The 20,255-nt window shown below is 64.3% G+C and overlaps 4 protein-coding genes across 4 annotated transcripts; 2 read left to right on the top strand and 2 right to left on the bottom strand.

Annotated features, from left to right (window-relative positions):
• The first annotated feature begins 22 nt into the window (after positions 1-22).
• On the top strand, positions 23-6,352 carry CHLRE_16g679650v5 (uncharacterized protein). The gene is made up of 9 exons (XM_001695825.2): positions 23-636; positions 770-1,130; positions 1,358-2,854; positions 3,025-3,129; positions 3,349-3,417; positions 3,734-3,841; positions 4,409-5,005; positions 5,254-5,351; positions 5,514-6,352. The coding sequence occupies exons 1-9, from the start codon at positions 215-217 to the stop codon at positions 5,665-5,667; spliced, it is 3,411 nt and encodes a 1,136-aa protein (XP_001695877.2). The 5' UTR covers positions 23-214; the 3' UTR covers positions 5,668-6,352.
• A 50-nt stretch (positions 6,353-6,402) lies between these two features.
• Positions 6,403-12,826, top strand: CHLRE_16g679700v5 (uncharacterized protein). The gene is made up of 9 exons (XM_043071389.1): positions 6,403-6,713; positions 7,092-7,386; positions 7,877-8,046; positions 8,599-8,673; positions 9,119-9,345; positions 9,730-9,843; positions 10,021-10,558; positions 10,868-10,942; positions 11,483-12,826. Exons 1-9 carry the CDS (start codon positions 6,708-6,710, stop codon positions 12,068-12,070), a joined length of 2,088 nt encoding a protein of 695 aa, XP_042916034.1. The 5' UTR covers positions 6,403-6,707; the 3' UTR covers positions 12,071-12,826.
• A 397-nt stretch (positions 12,827-13,223) lies between these two features.
• CHLRE_16g679750v5 (uncharacterized protein) lies at positions 13,224-16,234 on the bottom strand. The gene is made up of 9 exons (XM_001695930.2): positions 16,117-16,234; positions 15,664-15,768; positions 15,379-15,423; positions 15,166-15,174; positions 14,937-15,033; positions 14,567-14,724; positions 14,225-14,329; positions 14,026-14,078; positions 13,224-13,867 (listed from the first exon to the last, which is right to left on the bottom strand). Exons 1-9 carry the CDS (start codon positions 16,129-16,131, stop codon positions 13,570-13,572), a joined length of 885 nt encoding a protein of 294 aa, XP_001695982.2. The 5' UTR covers positions 16,132-16,234; the 3' UTR covers positions 13,224-13,569.
• A 46-nt stretch (positions 16,235-16,280) lies between these two features.
• CHLRE_16g679800v5 (uncharacterized protein) lies at positions 16,281-20,032 on the bottom strand. Its single transcript, XM_043071390.1, has 9 exons — positions 19,814-20,032; positions 19,498-19,602; positions 19,172-19,216; positions 18,868-18,876; positions 18,530-18,626; positions 18,218-18,375; positions 17,849-17,956; positions 17,537-17,589; positions 16,281-17,380 (listed from the first exon to the last, which is right to left on the bottom strand). The coding sequence occupies exons 1-9, from the start codon at positions 19,826-19,828 to the stop codon at positions 17,230-17,232; spliced, it is 741 nt and encodes a 246-aa protein (XP_042916033.1). The 5' UTR covers positions 19,829-20,032; the 3' UTR covers positions 16,281-17,229.
• Positions 20,033-20,255: the final 223 nt, after the last annotated feature.

Genomic DNA, 20,255 nt, shown 5'->3' with positions numbered 1-20,255 from the left:
CAATCGCTTTAACCAGCGTAGGGCCAAGTCCTAACCAGCTCGGGGCCTGCAGCGCTGGCACCTAGTTTTGCCAACAGGCACCTACCGTTTCATTCTTTGTTACGAACTTCCCTCCACAGCAATGTAAGAACGTAATGATACGGGTTCGGCGCAGCTGAGCGCACGTTGATTGTTCAGTTTATTCCCGTGAGGCCCGCGGCAGCCATCGGACAGAATGTCGTCGCTTCTTTTGGGATTGCTTAGGAGCCCAGCGTCATCTCGGCGGCGAGCTAAAGAGAAAGCGCCGGCCGCGGAGAATGAGCTTGTCGAGAAGCATACTGAAGGCGTGGAGCTCAAACCGCTTTCGCTAACGCCAAGAACGGCATATGCGGATGAGCCAACATCGCCGAAAGAGCTAGGTTTGGGACCGCTGCCTCAGGTCAAGTCAGCGCTGGAGGTGGCGGAGCCCCTGGAGGTGGCGGCTGTGTCAGCCAGGAGCCCCCCGCCTGTCGCTGAGCCGCTCCCCGTGCAGCCGCAGCCACCTGCTTCCCACTGGCCAGAATCTGCGGAGAGCCGGTTTGTTCTGCGCTATCTATCAGCGTCACACGACGCCAGCGTGGACATATCGCCGCTGATTCGCACAGGCTTTCTACTCTGGTGAGGGGCACGGTAGTGGGACGGAAGGGCGACAAAGGTCTGTGAGTGCCAGATCTCCTGGCAGCCGCCCGACTTACCATACGTTGCAACCATATACGCCATCCGTGTCGCACTGTCTCCCATGCGCCTGCAGCAAGCTGTTGAGCGCCGCAATCCCGGGCAGCCTGGATGAGCGCGCCATCAACACCGGCAGCGGCAGCGCGGCGACCAGCCCGCGCAGCGGCGTCGGAGCCGCCGGCGGCGGAGGGGGCAGAGCCGCCGGCGCAGCCGCCGAAGTCGTCATCGGCGTCAGTGGTGGAGCCGGCGGAGCTGACGGCGCCGCACAGCCTGGCGCGGCCTGGGCTGGCGAGGTGGCTGCCGCCTGCCGGCCAGGGGCGCTGGGTCGCCTGACGGCGGAGGAGGCGGAGGAGAACTGCCAGCTGTGTCGCAGCTGCGCCACGGCCCAGGGATGTGACGTGGCGGGCATTGCGCCGGAGGCGCTTCAGGCCGGAGAGGTGGGGGCGGCGTTGCGGAGCATGGGGTAGTCAGTTCCAAGCAGAAATAAGCCAGCCCAAGGACAAAGCGGCAAAAGACTCGATGCCAGCTCGGGGCGGAGCATACCCTTAGTGTGTGTGCCGGGGGGTTCCGAGGCTACTTATGCCGGGGTCGTTGCAACGGTGTGTGTTGCCTGGAACGTGTGGACGTAAGATCACGCCGTGTGTGCTGCTGTGTTCCGCTGCAGGCGGGCGCGGTGACGGAGTTCGTGCTCGAGGTGCTGCGGCAGTCGGCGGTGCAGGCCTTGCCGCCGGGGCAGCGTCAATGGCTAGTGCCGCCGCCGCAGCCCGCCCCGACGGCGCTGGTGACGGCGGGACCCAGGGCTAGGGCACGGGCCGGCGGTGCTGCTGCAGGGGCAGGGGCACATGCGGCGGTGTCTGGGACGTCATCGGCTCTAGCAGAGGCGCCACTGGCGGCAACGACAGCGCCTGGGCCGGGACCTGCGCAAGCGGCGCCGCACGCTGCGCCGTGTGGGACCACGGCGGCGCGCCGCGCGGTGTCAGGACTGGAGCACTGGGCGGCGTTTCGGCTAGCAGGCGCGCCGGGCGGGTCAGCTGATGGGGCGCAAGAGCAGGTGCAGGAGCCTGATGTAGGCGCCGGCGCTGCTGTCGATGGCGCCGCCCTCTTAGCAACCCCGGCTGCTTGGTCTCGGTTGGCGGGCTGCGTCTGGTCAGCGCAAGAGGCCATGCAGGCGCCAGTGCCGGGGCCGGGGCAGGGGCAAGGGTCGGGGCTGGCAGCGGCGGAGCAGCCAGGTGCGGCAGCTGGGAAGGCTTCGGAGTTGGGCGATGGCGGCTGCGCCGAAAACGAGTGGGAGGCAGCGGCAACGGCACTCGACAGGGCGCTGCGTGCGGCGCTGCCGGCACCGCCCTGCGGCGCCTGCGCACCAGCGCTGCCGCCTTTGCGGCCGGAGTACCTCCGCTCGGCCCACGCCGGCCTGCGTTCAGCGCTGCTTGCACACGTGCTGCTCGCGTCCACCTCCGCTGCGGCATCGGCGGCGGCCTCGACTGCGGTGGCCTCGGCAACCGAGGGACAGGCGCGCTGTGGTGTGGAGGGGCAGGATGCAGAGGGGGCGACCGGGCGTCATAGCGAGCAGGCTCCTGTGCAGCAGGAGGCGGGGGGCGATCTCGTGAGTGGTCCCCTCTCCTGTCCTCTCTCGTTGGGCGAAGGTGGCTTCGACGGCGCCGCCAGTGCTGACTCCGGCGCGGTCTCGCCGTCGGCTGCAGCAGTGTCCGCTTCTGCCACGGCGACGGCAGCCGCTGTCATGCAGCCGCCGCCGGCTTCGCCGGCCCCGCCGCTGCCCGCGGATGCGCGGCAGCGCCAAACCTCTGGCGGCGGCGGCGCCGCCGCCGGGGTTTGGGGCGGCCATCCGCACCTGCGCGGTGTCCGTAGCTTGGGCCCCCACGTGTTGGGCCCCCACGTGTTGGGCCCCCCTGCCGACATGTTGTCGGAGCATAACAAGCTGGTGGCGTGGGAGCACCAGCAGCGGCAGCTGCGGCGGCAGCAGCGCAGCATGGGCAGCGGCGGCGCGGGGGACGGCGGCCCTGTTGGGGAGGGTGCTGCAGGGGATGGATTTGGTGGCGGCGGCGGCGGCGGCGGCGGCGGCGTGGCGAAGGCCGGCTCTCGCTCGGTGTCGAGGTCGGAGCTGTGGGGCGGCGAGGCGGAGGACCTTGAAGGGGACAGCCAGGTGCGGGAGGGCTGGAGGGGATGGGGTGGGACGGGGTGGGATGGGGTGCGGCGGGGTCCTTTGGCTGCTTTTGCTCACGTGACAGCCCGCAGGCACAGCGCGGACCAGTAGCAGGTCCACGTGACGTGGGTATGGCATTCACGGCCCGGCCCCTGCTGTTCTCATGGCAGGAGGAGCGGGTGCTGCGGCTGTGGCTCAACAGCCTGGACCCGGGCCGCCTGCACGTGGGCAGCCTGTTCGATCGCGAGGTGGCCACTGGCTGGCCGCTGCTGCTGGTGAGGGGCCGGAGGCGCCGGAGGGGCCGCTGCGCTTGGTGGTGGTGTGCGTTGGATGGGCCGCGTTGCACGATGCCATTTTTGGCGCCCTGACCCATCACAAGAGCAAATTAAACTGGTAGTGTTGTGGGCATTCTTGTTGGCGTAATGTGCTTACCGTCTATTGTATGCAAAGCGCGCGTCAACCTGTTGTTGGGTTGTTCATTGCCCAACTGTCAGGCGCTGGATGCCATCCAGCCCGGCTGCGTGACCTGGGCAGACACCTTCCGCCCGCCCTTCAAGGAGAAGGTAGGGCCGCAGTATGGGGCCACAGGCTGGCGACGTGCGCGCTTGAAGGGTTGGCTGGTTTGTGCAGCAGGCCAGGGCAGGTTAGGGCAGCGCAGGTCAGGGCAGCGCACGTCAGGGCTGCGCTGGGCAGGGCAGGGCAGGTCGCGAAAGCCGTGTGCGCGGTGTGTTGGCGGCCTCATCCCCTGCCTTGTGCTTCCACCATACCCTGCTTTCGCTTGGTTTGGTTTAGTTTGGGCTGGTGTTTTACAACCCCGCCACCTCACCCCATGGCCACCCCACCCCACCTCGCCCTCCTCCTCACGCCGCCTCCACACAGCTGCACAAGATCCTGTCGGTCCAGAACTGCAACCAGGTGGTGGCGCTGTGCGGCGGCCGCCTGGGCCTGCCGCACCTGGTCAACATCGGCGGACTGGACCTGGCGCTGGTGGGTGCGGGTGTGGGGTTGGAGTGGGGGTGCTGGGGTGGGGGCTGGAGTGGGGTAGGTTGCCCGTGAAGCAGACTAGGGGATGCAGACGTCATGAGTGAGGAGCAGCCCGTGGGCCGTGGTGGGCTGCCAGCCCCAAAACCTGACCAGCCACACCACGTGACGCGGAGGAGGTGTTGGCGGCGGGGGGTAGCAGGGAAGGGTAGCAGCATGGGGTGGAAGGGGAGGGTGGAACGACCCTTGACTATGGCTGGGGCTACCATGCCATACCTTTAGCCATTGGCTGGGACTACCATGCGGGCATGCACACACAGTCTACACCGTCGCTTTGCTGCATCGCATACACTGTCTTTGCGCGATGTTTTCCTTGTGCTCTTCAACACAGTCTACACCGTTGGGTAGTAGGGATGAAAACCAGGACTCTGCACGAGAGAAGCAGGAGGGTCAGGACTTGGGGCCAGTGGGAGAAACTAGTGGCTGTTTTGCTGTGTTGCAGACAATCGTGTATGCCATGCGCGCGGTGTCGACCCTCTCTTCCTTGAACGCTCAATCACCACCACGCCACAGGGCCAGCGCCGCGCCACCCTGTCGCTGGTGTTCCAGATGATGCACCACCACACCGGCATGGTGCTGGGACTGCTGGCGCCGTCACCCACACCCACCACCACATCGGCCAGCCCGACACCCCGCTCGCCCTCTGCAGCGGGCGCTTCCTCGCCCGCGTCCGCGCTTCCTCAGCCGGCACACGCGCCCAGTGGCCAGCCGCGGGGAGCCTGGGGAGTGGGCAGCAGCAGCGGAGGGGGAAGCAGCGCTGCATCCCCACGCCACACGCACCTGCAGCACCCGCAGCAGCAGCAGCAGCTACAGCACCAACTGCAACACCACTTCCAACAGGGGCAGCAGGGGCAACAGGGGCAGTGGCACGGGCATCCGCGGCAACACGTGGAGGTAGAGAAGGCGGTCATAGCCTGGGCAAACGCCAAGCTCACAGCGGCGGCGGAGGCGGCGGAGGCGGCAGGAGCAGCCAACGGCAGCAGTGCTGCGGAGGGCAAGGTGGAAGATGAGGCTAGTAACGCTGTGGCGCCGGCTGCGGTCGCAGTGGCGCCGACGATGCCGTTCACGCCCTTGTCCGGCTTCAGCGACCCACGCCTTGCTGAGGGCCAGGTGTGTGGGAGTGTACTGGCTTGCGCATGAGGCGCAAGCATGCTTATCGTTTGCTAGCTTGCTGCGCCCCTGTGGCATCGACCTTCCTCATTTCCGCCAACATGCCCCGCTCTGCCCCCGCCCTGCTGCACTCACCGCCTTTTCCACCCACGCCGTATACCATGGGGCTACACGCCCACGCCCCTAGCTGCGCTCGCTACTCCTGATTAAACCCGCCACTTCCCTCTCCATCTCCATCTCGGACGCAGGTGCTGCTGCAGCTGCTGGCGGCCATTAGCCCGCGCGCCGTGTCCGCCAAGTACGTACTGCCGGGCCACGACGCCGGAGAGCGGGAGAGCAACGCCAAGTGAGTGAGGCGGGGCGTGCTGCGTGTCACGTGCTGGTTTGATGCATGCTGTCTGTGCCAACCGTGCTAGCGTTGCCTTCTATGCCGCACGTCGTGCGTACCGGTGTGCGGCAAGGAAAGGGTGTCATATGCCACTGCATGCCCGCACCCGCATGCCTGCAGGTATCTACTGAGCTGCGCCCGCAAGATCGGCTGCGTTATCTTCCTAGGCTGGGAGGACGTGTTGTCTGCGCGGCCGCGGCTGCTGCTTCTGCTACTTGCGTCCTTCATGGCGCATGACCGAAAGCGTGAGGCGGCGGCAGGCTTCATCCAATGAGATAGGCTGGGCGGTTCGATGCATCACATAGATTGCAAACACCGCATAGATTACGCACGAGGTTACCGTACGCACGATACTAACGGTGTACAAAGTTGAGGCGGGACTGTGTCGATGATACTGGCGTACGGGGCTGTCGATGGGTCCGGGACACAACCTTCACCTTGGGGCTTGGAGCTGCACCGCGCATCCCTGATGCGGAGTGGCGAGGCGTGTCGTGTCGTGTGCACGGGCTGGCAGGCCAGGTTCTCATTTGTTTTATGGGTGACTCTTGCTTCACAAGCAGGACAGGGCGATGAGCAGGGCATGGTATTAGGCACAAGGAATTGCGCGGAGTTAAGGCTTGATGATTTGACTGCGGATAGCAACCAATGAAATGCGCTCGCCTCAGCATGGCCGCAGGGGTTGCGCTGGATGGACGGGCCCTATGATAGGGTTGCACGCCTGAAGTATGTTTGCATTGTCGATTCTAACCACATAATATGCTGCATGAGTCATTGAAGTTAGCGAGCAGAGAAGGGCAGCCCCGAAAGAATGTGAAGGACCACAGGAAAAGTGGGGGCCGCGAGCGAGTCACGGAGGGGCTGCGAGTTCGTGCCGGATGGCGGGTTTGCACGGCTGGAGTTCAGTGATTGCCTTCGCGCTCGCTTTGCGCAGACGCATACAAATTAAGTTACAAGTACGATTGTCGGCTCCGTTAGCACAGAGTAGCTGTTGAGCTGCAGACGCTCGGACGAACACAGCTGCTTCGAGCTTTTCTTGTTCACGCAACTCATAGCATCAGAGCTTACTTCTGAGTCACGGCTCAGATAAACAGTTTGGCCACAGGCCTCAATTATAAGGAAACATACGACTCCGACGACTCCGCTCACCGATATCTCCGGACTCGATGATTGCGTAGTCTGACTATCATCAATATGTCGCTTCTACAGAGGGCGCTTTGAGGCCCTCGCAGAGGCGCATGGCCCAAGCAGGACAGGGTTCAGCGTTATACTTATAGCCCAGCATTTGGCGCCGAGTTTTCCTAAGCAAAACTCACAATGCCGGTGAGCTTGGTTTGGGTACGCGACACGTCGGTAGACTCAGCATGGCATGGCCCAGTTGTCGTGGGCGGTGGGACCCTTTGGCAATGCGACGAGGCATATAACAGCCGTGGATCTGCTGCTGGTGGTACCATTTGGGGTGCAACGGGCTGCGGGGGCTTGGAAGGGTCACCTGTCCTAAGGGGGTCGTCCAGGCCACAGAACACAAAGCCGGCACGACAGCGTCAATCCCAACCCCGCCAAGCCAGTGCATCGTGGCAAGGACCCTTGCATTACCTGCATGGCTTGACCATTCAACAAACGCCTGTGTGCCCACGCTCCATGCTCAACCGCCACGCCGCCCTGCACCCCCTTCCTTCCCCATCCCCTGCTCCCCCACAGGTCTTCGGGCTCACAGCGGTCGACATGGCGGCAACGGACCCTGTGGACGCACCCACGCGGCCACACGAACCCAACATCCCCTCCACCCCCTCCACCGCCGCCCACCCCACCACCTCCACACTCCCGGACATCGCCAGTGCACCTGCCGGCACCTACCTCACTGAGCCGCCGTCCACGGCGGGCGGCGGCGCCCGGTCCGCCAGCCCCGGCAAGGGCGGCAAGGCCGCGCTAGCGGGGTCCAGTTCCAAAAAGGTGCTGGCGGCAGCTGGAGCCTCGTCTAAGAAGCTGGCATTAGGTGGGTGTGACAAGAAGAGGAGAGAAAGGGAAGGGAAGGGAAGGGAAGGGAAGGGAAGGGAAGGGAAGGGAAGGGAAGGGAAGGGAAGGGAAGGGAAGGGAAGGGAAGGGAAGGGAAGGGAAGGGAAGGGAAGGGAAGGGAAGGGAAGGGAAGGGAAGGGAAGGGAAGGGAAGGGAAGGGAAGGGAAGGGAAGGGAAGGGAGGAGGAGGAGGAGGCAGGGGCGCTGGTAAAGAGCGAGATGCGGGGTTGGGGGCAGGAAGGTGCGGAGAGGAGTGGTGGCGGTGCAACTGGCTGGTAGGCTGGCGGGTGCGGGGAAGGTACGGGGGGCCGCTGGCGCCGCGAGGGCTCTGGGCCGCGGGGAACCAAAGCATGTCTGCTGATGAGCTGTCGCCAGAGTCACAGACTCCCAATGCTATAATTCCTTTCATACCACACAAACACATGCACGCCTCCCTCAACCTGCATCCCAACCTCAACCTCTCAACCCCAGACGGCGGCCGTGCGCCCCAGCCCGCCGTGGGCCTGACGCCGCCCTCCTCCGCGCCCGCCGCCGCCGCCGCCGCCGACCCGAACCGCGACCCGCGCAACTTCGACGGCAAGGAGCTTCATGAGCTGGTGCGGGTGGCGCACGAGGACTACGCCAACATACCCCGACTGCAGGTGGGGGGGGAGGTGCAGGGGGGCGAGGGGAGGGGAGGGGAGGTGGGGGGAGGTGCGGGGGGTGGGGGAGAGGTGCGGAGGTTGGGAGGTGGGGGTGTGTGCTGGTCGGGGGTGACACGGGGGCAATGGGGTGGGCTGGCATAGCAGTGGCGGCGATGGTGGCGGCAGGAGGGGAACAGTGGGGGTGACGTGCTCAAGGTGGGCGGGGGAGGGGTGTGGATTGGGTGGGACGAGTGGGGCGCGGGCAGGGTGGGCGGATGGAAGGGGGTGCTGCTGGTGGGGGACAGGGCTTGGGAATGCGCCTTGAGCAATGCACGTGCCGACACAGCCGCTGCTGTCGAGCTGCTGCCGGTACCGTCGTCCCTCAGTCCTCCTGCCCGTGTCCACACTCCTGCTTTATCTCCCTCTCCCCCCCCTGTTGCTGCGCCCTGTCCATCCCCACCTCTTTGGGATCGATATGAATTACCCCACCCCCTCCACTTCCTTAACCAGTCATGAATGAATCCCCCCCTGTTCTCCATGCACGGCTGCCCCCCACCCCCCCACCCTCAGAACATCATCACCATGCAACTGGAGGGGCGCACCACGGAGGCAGCCAAGGCGGAGGCGCTGATGCAGATCCGCGAGGTGGGAGGGCCTGGAGGCCGGAGGCCAGGAGCGCGAGTGGGGGTGTGCAGGCTGGACGGCGGCTGGGCGGCAGCTGCTGCACGGGGCGGAGGGGGATGTGGCGGGAGCCCGCGGGGGGGGGGGGGGGCGGGAGGGGGGGCCGGGGAAGGGGGGGCGGCCCGGGGGGTTGCAAGGATTGCTACAGAGGAGTATAGCGAAGGGGGGGGCTGCACTAGACTGCAGGCGGTGGCCTGAGGCCTGGGCTGACCGATTTCCGGGATCCGCCTTCTTCGAGAAGCCTCCCCTCCAACTCCCTATTTCCATCTCCCCCCCTCCAACTTTCCCCACCCACCCCTCACCCGCGCTTGCGTTGGATTCTGGAATGAACTACCCCCCCGCCCCCCCACACACACACACACACTCCCCTCACCCCTCCCTCACCCCTCCCTGACCCCCCCCCCCCCAGGCCTCGGTGCACAACCCCCTGTTCACGCTGACGCCGCGCATGCTGGAGCTGGTGCGGCAGCAGCTGTGCAGCCGCAACCGCATGCTGCGCCCCGCAGCCGCCTACGCGCTGGCGGGCTATGCAGCCAACAGCCGGGCGGGGCGCGGCGTGCTGACGTGCCACGCCGCGGAGCTGCTGCCGCGCCTGAACGCCATGCTGCGGTGCAAGGTGGACAGCATGGACGCGCGGTGCGTGGCGTGGCGTGGGGCGTGGAGGGGATGGGGGGGTAGAGAGGCTGGGGGTTGGAGGGAGAGGCGGACACGGAGGGGGGTGGGAGCTTGGTGGAGGAAGAGGCGGGGGCCGCGAGGAGGAGAGGAAGAGCGGCATCTGGGAAGAGCGGGTGGGGGAAGGAGCTGCGGAGGGGGGGGCACAAGGACGGCGACAGGAGGGTGCCGAAAGCACGACACGTCGACGCCGACGTCGTGGCCATGGGAAGGACCCGCCCTCGCTCAAGCACCCCCGTGCCAAATACCCCAACGCAGCAGTCACCTTGAAACATGCACGATTAGCATGTTCCCAACGACTTCTGCCGCCGCTGCCTGCCTCCTGCCCCCTGCCCCCGCACTCCTCAGGTACGCCTCTCTGGCGCTGCTGACGGCCTCCATGTCCTCCGAGCACAAGGAGGCGGTGGGGCGGGCCGGGACCATACCGCTGCTCATGGGGCTGGTGCGGCAGAACCTGGGCAGGTGAGCAGGCGCCTGCAGGGGCCTGGGCGCTAGGGGCCTGGGCGCTGGGGGGCTGGGCGCTAGGCGCCTGGAGGGGTCTGGGTCGGCCCAGGAGCTTGTGCCCCACCGCCTGCCCTGCCTAGCCGCCTCCCAGCTTCCCAACCTCCGCACCCACCCAACTTGGACTCGCCCGCGCAGGCACTTCTTCAGCGTGGTCCAGGCCGACGGCAGCACCTTTGACGACATGGTAAACCTGCGAGACCCCTCCGACCCACACCACAACGGACACCAGCAACACCTCCACAACGCCGCCGACGCCGGCCGCGGCGCGCCCTCCGCCAGCCACAGCGGCGCCTCGCCCGCCAGCGCCAGCGGCGGCGCGCATGGCAGCTCCGTGCCCCACGCACACCTCGGCGGCGGCGGCGGCGGTGGCGGCGGCTCTGGCCTCGCCTCGCCGCACGACTCGGCCTCAAATACCGCCTCCGGCGCCGCCGGCGGCGGCGCCGGCGGCGGCACCACCTCTGGCGGCGGAGCCGGCGGCGACTCCGCCTCCAACACCGCCTCGGGCGGCTACGGTGCGGGCGGGTCTCGGACGCTGCTGCCCATGGAGACTGGCAAGGGCACCTACTCGCTGGCAGTGAAGCCGGCGGGTCAGCACGCCATGGCGGCGCTGGTCAACCTGGCGGAGCTGCCAGCCAATAGGCAGCGCATGCGCGAGGCCGGCATCGTGCAGCTGGTAAGGAGGAGGAGCGGGGGCTGTGCTTGGGTGTGGAGGGCTTGGGGGCGGCTGCGGCCGGCTTTCTTTCCCCACTGCGCCCTTGCACCTTGCATTGGATGCCTTGTGCGGCTGCTGTAGTGGCTCGGTTTGACACCCTCCGCCGTGACGAGGAAGCACGGCTGTGTACGTGTGCGTGCGCCCTCTCTGCCCCCGCCCCCCGCTCTCACAGTCCCCTGATGCCCCTGGTTGTATCCTGCTCCCAATGTATAAACCTTGCACCCCCCCCCTTCTTAAATAATCATGAATGTAACCCTCCCCCTTTCGCAGCTGGAGGACGTGATGGGCAGCCGCAATGAGAACAGCGTCAAGGAGCGCAGTCGCCTGCTTATTGACTTCCTGCAGGTAGGCACGGGGGGCAGGTGGGGGTTGTAAATACCAGCCCAAACTAAACCAAAACCAACGAAAACGGGAGTGCAGGCAGAGGCGTTAGTTGCAAGCGATAATACTTATGGGATGTGGGCCGAGGCGGGGGGGGTTACATTCATGATTATTTAAGAAATGAAGGCGTAGCCAGGTAGCCAGGTGGGGGTGGGGGTGGGGGTTGGCGTGGGCGTGGACGTGGACGTGGGTATGGAAGTTGGGGTGTGCCAGGCGGGGGGGGGGTTGCGGCGGGCGGGGCTCCGGGTGTGGTGCCGGGGATGCGTGTCGTGGTCGCATGTGGGTCATGCCGCCGGGTGCTCAAGTGGGTGCGGCTGGTGAGTCCGAGCGGCGTTCCCGCCCGTTTTGCACCCACAGCACCACACCACGCCACGCCACGCCACCTAGCTGCGTATTCCAGTGCATCACGCCTCCCTCCGTACCCCTCGTGCCCCTCCCTGGACCTCCCCTCCTCTAACCTCCCTTCCGCTCCCCTCCCCGCCTGGCTACCCACGCCATGATCAGATGGACACAGAAAAGTTCAAAGAGGCCAAGGCCGCGCTGGACGCCGCCTCCACAGCCATCGCCGGACACGCCGCCATCACCTTTGCCCGCGGCGGCGCCCGGGCCGCGTCGCGCCGCGCAGAAGCAGCCCTCGCCGCCGCCAGCATCGCCGCCCACAGCGACGGCGGCGGCGGCTCCGACGCCGGCTCGGAAGCCGGCGCCACGCCGCGGGGCGCGCTGGTGGGTGGTGCGGTGCGCGGCACGTTGGCGTGGAACTTAGCGAGGCAGCTGGAGCACGGACGCGGACACGATAGCGACGATGGGGGGCGAGCCGGCGGCGGGGCGCACGGCGGCCATCATCACGGCGGGCACGGGGGACACGGAGGGCACGGAGGGTACTCGCAGCACGAAAGCGGGAAGGGTTTGGGTGGGCCGAGCCAGAAGGGCGCGCTGGGACGCGCCACGAGTACGGTGGCGGCAATCAACCGGATGAAGAGCGAGGTGGAGCGGCGGGCGGCGCCGGGGCACACCACCACCACGACCACCACCACCTCCACCGGCAACGCCACCACAACCACAACCACGACCACCGTCGGCGCGAGGGCGTGAGGGCGCGAAGGCGTGAGAGCTTGCATTTACTCGGGGCACAGTTGGAGGCAGCAGGCGGCGGACCGCCTGTACGGCACTACTGGGGGAAGCAATGACACATGGCGATGTGTGGACGCGTGGATTTCCCGTGTTTGTGGCAGGGGCGCATTCACGGCACTTGCGTCAGGTGGGAAGGCATCGGCACGGGGTACTGGTGGGGGGGGGGGGGGACGGAAGAGGGGCGAGTGTGGCGGTGATGGGGCGGCGTGTGGCCGTTCCTATGAAGCCACACGGACATGCTATGAACGGTCTCTGCCTGGCGGCCCGTATGGAAACGTGGCTGTGTGGCGGCTTGGGGCGTCAGCAGGGTCTCGGCGTGAGTGGTGGTTGGAGCGGGGCAGCCCACGGACAGGTCAGTAGCCTGGGCATGTGGGCAGCCCGCTCAGGGCGGGCTGTTGCGTCGCCAGCAGGCCCTGAGCTTGTGTGGTGACGGGATGAACAAGGCACGTTTGTTGCAATGTTTTGCAATGCACTGGAATACGTGCCAACATGCAACACTGGACTGCTCAGGTTGCAAGCCGCTGCTGGCAAAGAACATGTAGGGGGGGTGGATTGAGTTCGGGGGTTCTGGAGTTACTGAGTTTACGTTTAAGTTTGAGGCGGGATGGGACTGGGCGAACATGATTGCGCAGGTGGCTAGCAGTGTGCAAGGGTGCCGCAGCTCCGAACGACACGTACTGATGGTTACGTATGCCACGGATGTAACAAACGTTTACTGATTTCTACGGCTCTGGGGGGCGGTGAAAACGTGGGAGGTCGGTGGGGCGTCAGTGGGGCCCCGGCCAGGGTGCGGGGATGTTGTTTCATGATTAGATGCATATGCCGTGTGCGTGATTGGCGCGGCTTGCGTCGTGCCCGCGGCGATCGTAGAGGCTAGGAGTAACAGCAGCTTGAGCTGTACCGGGTTGTACCGGCCGCTCACCAGCAGCCGAGTGGCTCACGCGACTACACGCGAGATCACGGCGGCTGGCGGCAGCCGCTACACAGCAAGATGAGTAGCAAGATCACGGCAGCACATGTCACTATCGCCACCTCCCCTGCTGCTGCTCAACCGTGCCCGCTGGGTCCGCGAACGTGTATGGGGGGGGGGGGGGGTTGGTTCGAGTTCGGGGATTCTGAAGTTACTGAGTTTACAGAGGCGGGGTGGGACTGATGGGTGGGCATGATCGCGCAGGTGGCTACCGTTGGGCGCCCACCATGGCCAAGACACGCACACCGCCCTCTGCGCCATGACGCACACGCCAACGCGCTACACACAAGAATCTCCCACGCAGCTCCCACACGTTTTCCACACAAGAATGCACCACCTGATGCCAACGCTTTCCGACATGTGCATGCTGCAGATCTATCACGAAGAGCGCACGCTGCGGTCCTGGTCGTCTTAATGCACACGCACCATATGCGCTTCGCCGAGCACCTGAACCCTGTTGTCAGTTGTCACCAGGTCATCAGCGCTAGCACTAGATGTTCCGCTTGTGGCCAACGCCATGACCGATGCCGTGATGGCCATGGCCGGGGTGGTTGGCGTTGCGGGTGCCGTGGTGGCCGTGGCCGTGTTCAACCACCGCCGCCGCCGCGCCGCCGCCGCAGTTCTTGCTGGCCTCAGCCGGGGGGTCGGTCATGGCGTGTTTGAGGAAGTCCGCCATGATGCCGATGGCCTTGCCGGCGGCCGCCGCCACCTCCGGCTTGGTCCAGTCGCCGCGTGCCGCCACGAAGCCGTGTGTCTGGTCGTCAAAGCGCTGGTACACGCACTTGGAGCTGCGGGGTAGGGAGCACGGGAGTGTACGTGACGGCACGTGTGGTCCCACAGCGCCCTGCTGCTTCCGTTATTACCACGCACCGCCCGCAGGAACAACCTCTGCCCCCAGCATTTCCCATTAGCCTGGTCAGCAGGCCGGGCTGCCACACGCACTCACCCGTACGGGCGCCGGTCCAGGATCTTCTTGATGGGCGCAGTGTCCGCGTCTCCCTGTCCCGCGAACAAACGAACAACCAAAGTCGCCTGCGTCCCTCGACGTACGGAAGTGCCCCTCTGCTGTAATTTGCTCATCCCAAGCATTCACTGTTGTATGTGTAAAGCCTGGTGTCATGTGACTCGGGCGCCCCCACCCCCACCTGTGCCGGCAGGAGAACCACGGGGCACTGGACCTTCTCTGTGTAGTCGAGGTCATGGCCAAACAGCGCCGGGTGCGCGCCGCCCACACCGCTGAACGTCGTCTCCTGTAGGCAGGACGTGTGCAGTGCAGGCACAGCCTTAGAGGCCGTCTTCCCCCTGCCAAAAACACAAGCAGTACGTGCTTTCCCAACACATGCAGCACATGTCGGCATCCATGGCACCCACCTGTCCCGCCCCTCGCCTGGCACACACCCACCTGTCCCGCCCCCCGATTCCCTGACGTTTGAATCCTATTACGTCCGGTTCGTGCATATAACTTTCCCTGGCACACGCACACCCACCTGCCCGGCCTGCATGGCGATGCTGACGCCCCAGCAGAAGCCAATGCAACCGAACTTGGAGGCGCCGCCCTCCTTCAGCTTGGCCACCACATCGTGGACGTGGGGGCGCATCTTGCCCCAGCCCGCCTCGCGCGTTAGCCAGCCCTGGAAGTCGTGCTCTGTGCATGAACCGCATGTAGGGTACAACAGGAACAAAGTGAGAAGGAGGCACTGGCGAGGCGCTCGTGTGAAGACGGCCTGCTGCTATCTATCGTGTAGCACCCGCGTCTCAAGACCACTTGCCAGTGTCCTAGGTCCTTGCACGCATGCACATGCCAATGATGCCATTGTTTGCTTGACAGCAATAAAAGCCCCCGCACACCGCACACACCCGGCTTGGGCGGGAACTTGTCCATGGGCCAGGGGTTTCCGTGGAAGGGGTCCATGACACACACATTGAAGCCGGCATCGGCGAAGCGGTCGGCAACCTGCGCAATCAGCAGAAGCATCGTACTGTTTCTGTTCATTGCAGAGTAGCACGCGGCCCAAGAAACGGTAGGAGGAGCCGAAGAGGGAGGATAGGCGCTCGTCATTCATTTGGTGCTACTTGCCGTGCACACCTGAAAGACCTGTCGAAAGAATTGGTGATGGCGGCAGCACGTGTGGGAAAGCAAGGTGGGTGATGAGCGGTGAGAGGATCAGAATAGAGTGAGCGGTTTGTAACTTGGCAAAGGCGTTGATTGGTGGACAACTGCTGCCACGCCAACCCTCTCAGGCACATCCTGCTGAGAAACCAGGCAAATCCTTCTATGCGTGCCAGAAGCCGCACCCACCTGCTTGTGTGCAAACCCGAACACATCTGGGACCATTACCAGGCCCTGCGCAGTGCAAGGCAAGGGAGCCACATGCACACGCTAAGAGTGATCCTAGCGCTAGCCGCACGACGAAGGACATGTCATAAGCACTGACGGGTACACACATTAGCATCACGATCTGCGATTAAGTTGTAACAAACAAGAATATTAACTACTGGTGTAAGCCGCGCACAGCAGCAGGGGCAGCGTTGGCAGCAACCGGCACAGCAGGGGCGCAGGCATGGGCGGGGTGAGGCTGCGCACCAGGGCGCCCGAGCCGCTATGGTAGATCTCGGTGCTGCCAGCCCTCTCGAAAGTGCCCTTGGGCTCATAGGTCGATACCACCGGCGCGCCGGCGGCGGCGCAGGCCTGCCGAAATGAATGCGGCAGCAAAGGTGATGTGGTGAGCGAGCGGGGGACGCCTTCAGGCGCCCAACGGACAAGCAAGGCAGCAACCTGAAAGCAGGCGTAGGCTGGGCGTTAGTTACCGGCTCGTTGGCACGGTTGGCCACGACAGGTTCCCTGGGCCTCGCCCATAAACCCATTTCAGAGGGCGTACCGCTTTGTCAATGACAGCTTTAGTTATAGCTATGAAGGCGCCGCGGACCTCGTGAGCGCGTCCCGAAATGACATTCTCCGGAACTAACGGAAATGAACTCGCGAACAGCAATGCGTGGGCGCGGTTCAGCCCAGACCATTGCGCCATATTCAGCTCACCTCAGAGCACGCCATTAGCATCAGCACTCGAACCGACGGCGTTGAACGGAGTTACGGAGGAAAGCTTGCACGAGTCGTAAAAGTTATCAGAAACAGCGCACGCTTGCCGTAAGTTGACTTTTTGTATGTCGCTTTGTATTGCTGTAATACTATCGAGCTGCGTGATGCCTTCTACTCGCAGCCCGAATGGCCCCGCGATGAGGCCGTACGGCACCCTTCACGGAACTGGCACGTCAGCGCCAGCACACGGGATTGACAGGCACCGCGCGAAGCATTTTTCCACCATTCCCACATGTTCTGAGCATCCAGCCCCAGGCAGCCTTACACGGGTTGAATGGCTGCCGCACCGTGCCGCACCAACCACAACCCTCCACAGCAGGCACCGCCCGCTGGCGGCCCGCTGGTTGCCCCTCCCCTGGCACTAGCAGCCGTTCCCAGCCCACCCTGCTCATGCTGCTCATGCCCGTTGACCAATCTTTAAGCCCAACACAGGACGCGACGCTGCAGACATCGTTGCAACTAGGCCACAGTGCACGCGCCCACTTCACGCGCCAAACAACCAACGCGGTCTGGGTCTCGCCCCTCGTGCCTCTCCCGATGCCCGTCAACCGCCCCGCTCGTGGTGTCGTGCGGTATCATCTTATCTATCACCAGGTTTGGTTCCTTTAAAAGCCAGCTGGACACATCCGCAACGAAGCATTACAATTTTCAACACAGCGGAAACAATAAGAAGCAACTACTGCAGGGCCTCATGGGCTTGAGGCTGCAATGCCACACCAGCCGCTGGCCTCTGCGACCGACAGGCCACATTTCAGCGACCAACGAATCCCACACCTCTCTTCTACCACCCGAGGCGCCAAACCCACGGTGGCTGTGGCGCCTAAACTCAGTACCCACCCCGACAGAAAACTCCCGCCTGCCCACATGCCTGCTCCCAAATGGCCGCAAGCGGTGACATTCCGTCATCCAGACGGCCGCGTGTCTACAGGCCGTGACACGTGGCAGGCCGCTCGCTACGAGCTCAAGAGATCAGAGCCCTCAGAGGTCAGAGTCCGGTGGTAAGAGTCCCGTGGTCAGAGCCCCGTGGTCAGAGCTAAAGGCACATCTCAGAGCTCAGTGCTGGCCCAGGGCGTGCTTAAGGAAGTCCGTCATGATGCCGATGGCCTTGCCGGCGGCCGCCGCCACCTCCGGCTTGGTCCAGTCGCCGCGTGCCGCCACGAAGCCGTGGGTCTGGTCGTCAAAGCGCTGGTACACGCACTTGGAGCTGCGGGGTAGGGAGCGCGGGGGGGGGGGGGGGAAGCGGATGCAAAGGGAGATACGCAGACGACGCAGAAAGTCATAGAACGTTGGCAGTTTGGAAGGTTGGTGGCTGGCAATGGCACTTATCAGCACCTCACGGGGGCACACACCGTCGGCTCACCCGTACGGCCGCTTGTCCAGCACCTTCTGGACAGGCCCCGTGTCGGCATCCCCCTGATGGTGACAGGACGCAACAGGAAAGGGACAAGACAATTGATTAGGAAAGCAGCTGTGTTCCGTGACGGCAGTGCAACAGAGAGCGCCACTCCCTGCGCGCCACTGCCTTCCATCCCGCTGCTTATTCCTGAGTCCGCTTATCTAGGGCGCCATCCCCCCCATCAGTATTATCACTTGCAACTAACGCCTCTACCTGTGCTCCACTCGTTTTAGCTTGGTTTGGGTAAGTTTGGGCTGGAACCTACAACCCCCCCACCTGTGCCGGCAGCAGCACCACGGGGCACTGGACCTTCTCGGCGAAATCGGCGTCATGGCCAAACAGTGCCGGGTGCGCGCCGCCCACACCGCTGAAGGTGTGGCCGTCCTGCGCGAGCGGTGCAGTGCAAATGCGGCGGCGGTTGGCAAGCAGGGTCAGCGGCGGAGGGAGGAGCGGGGCGACTGCGTTTGATAGCAGCCGCAGCGATTCCGGTAACGACCATCGGCAAAGTTTTGTGCATGCATGCTGGTTTGAAAGCGCTTTGAAACAACAAAGCGACATGGCGTGCCGCGCAGCTGCACGCGCACACATTTCACCCTGACGTCTTGACTCACCCATGCACGTCGCCTTTACGCGCATCACACCCACCTGCCCGGCCTGCATGGCGATGCTGACGCCCCAGCAGAAGCCAATGCAGCCGAACTTGGAGGCGCCGCCCTCCTTCAGCTTGGCCACCGCGGCATCAATCTGCGGCTTGAGCTTGTCCCAGCTGGCCTCGCGACTCAGCCAGCCCATGAAGTCGTGCTCTGCGCATGAACCGGCACCAGCCATGTTGGGGGCATTCGCATTACTGTACGGTAATTGGGCGCATGGAGGATTGGACTGTACGATGTAAAGGCTCGCAGGGGAAGCTCCGTCCGAGCAGACCCCGACACGTAAGCCCGTGACACGCGCGCGCACCCGGCTTGGGCGGGAACCTGTCTTTAGTCCAGGGCTTTCCGTGGAAGGGGTCGATGGCACACACGTTGAAGCCGGCATCGGCAAAGCGGTCGGCCACCTGCGTGTGTGTAGTGATGTACCGTATAAAAGCTGGCCCCAACCGACACAATTGGCTTGGCCCCGAAAGGGCAAGGCCTCGCCACGCAGAGGCTCAGACGCAATGTGAGGCGCCAATCAGCAGCCCCCGCCTCTGCCTGTACTCCGCTCGTTTTCGCTTAGTTTGGGCTGGTATTCACAACCCCCACCAGTTCAGACACCACCACACCGCGAAGAGGAGCACAGCCCAGCCCAGCGCCTACCTGGAACACCTGTCCTCGAGATCCCCAAGCGCCAGGCGCGTCGGACAGGCACATGCAAGATCGTTGGCGTGGTGGGGGCAAGGCGGCGGCGGGTAAAAGTTAGCTATCCACTGCTATCCATATGCCGGTTGCAGATCCACAGTCGAGCATCGTGGGGCAGTGCACACGCAACGCCAAAGGCCCAGCGCATGCCTGCCCACTGCCCCTCTCCAACCCAATGACATCTTTGACTCGTATAGTCATATGGCGGTTGACCCGGTGTTACACCCCGGGCAACAGTCCGCAAGCGCCTGCTACTGCTCACCTGCTTGTGGCCAAAGCCAAAGATGTCCGGGACAATAACCACGCCCTGCAAGCCGTGACCACCAGGGGACGGAGCAGGTACGTCAGGAGGCGGATACGAACATGCGGCTATGGGGCGCCGAGCTGTGGGGCGCCGAGCCTGCTTCTGCACTGCCGGACCCCGGTCTTGTGTACCGTACGTGACGCTCTGAAGCCGCCGCAAATCCCGGCGTAGCAAGCATGGACCCCTCACATGCCCGTCTGGTGCCAGTCCCTCTGGGTCTCTTGCGCATACATGCGCATTAAGAGCTGAAGCTACTACGTGAACTACTGTAATAAGCCACGCACCAGGGCGCCGGAGCCGCTGTGGTAGACGTCGGTGCTTCCAGCCTTCGTGAAGGTGCCCTTGGGCTCGTAGTCGGACACCACCGGCGCGCCGGCGGCAGTGCAGGCCTGCGGACAGGAGGCGAGGTGGGAGGCGGCAGTAGGTGATCCTTTGGGTGTTTGGAGTCGTCGAATGGCGGCAAACCGCTGAGGCGCTGAGAGACCCTTGCTGGTAAAGGGGGCGAGGGCACCCCACTCGACATATTGGCCTGACCCCCGGCACAGGGCTCCCCCTGCCGGCCCACAATCACAAATCGCACTCCGCACTCCATGCACTTGCCTCAGAGCAAGCCATCGCGCGTGGTGCAGGTGCGAGGGTTCGGGAGAATCGCTTGGCGGACTTTGCTGGGTTAACGTTGGTGCGGACTGCAAGCATCGCTAGACGAAATGTATGATGCTATTTGCAGTTATAGGGGCCGCATGCATACAGGTCGAGTTTGGTTGAGGCATTGCAACTTCCGTGCCGATCCGGCTGGCGATTCGAGTTTGCGAACCATATTCCACATAAAGTTAGTACTTTGTCGACAGCGCTTGTATCTTTGGCGGTTGCGAAGAAGAACGCCTCGGAGACCCCCGGGTCCTGAAGGACGCGCACACAGGAGCACTACCCCGTCGCCGCCCGACAGGAACCCCTGCCGCCGGACCTGTCCCTTCCGTTCTCACCACGAGCGGGTTCATGAGCATAATACTTCGCACGCTGGCCGCAGGACAGCTTCAAGGGC

The sequence above is a fragment of the Chlamydomonas reinhardtii genome, chromosome 16 (genome assembly GCF_000002595.2).
Source record: "Chlamydomonas reinhardtii strain CC-503 cw92 mt+ chromosome 16, whole genome shotgun sequence".
Taxonomy (NCBI): Eukaryota; Viridiplantae; Chlorophyta; class Chlorophyceae; order Chlamydomonadales; family Chlamydomonadaceae; genus Chlamydomonas; species Chlamydomonas reinhardtii.
The sequence above is the reverse complement of the archived record's forward strand: the minus strand, read 5'-3'. Positions and strand labels throughout refer to the sequence as shown.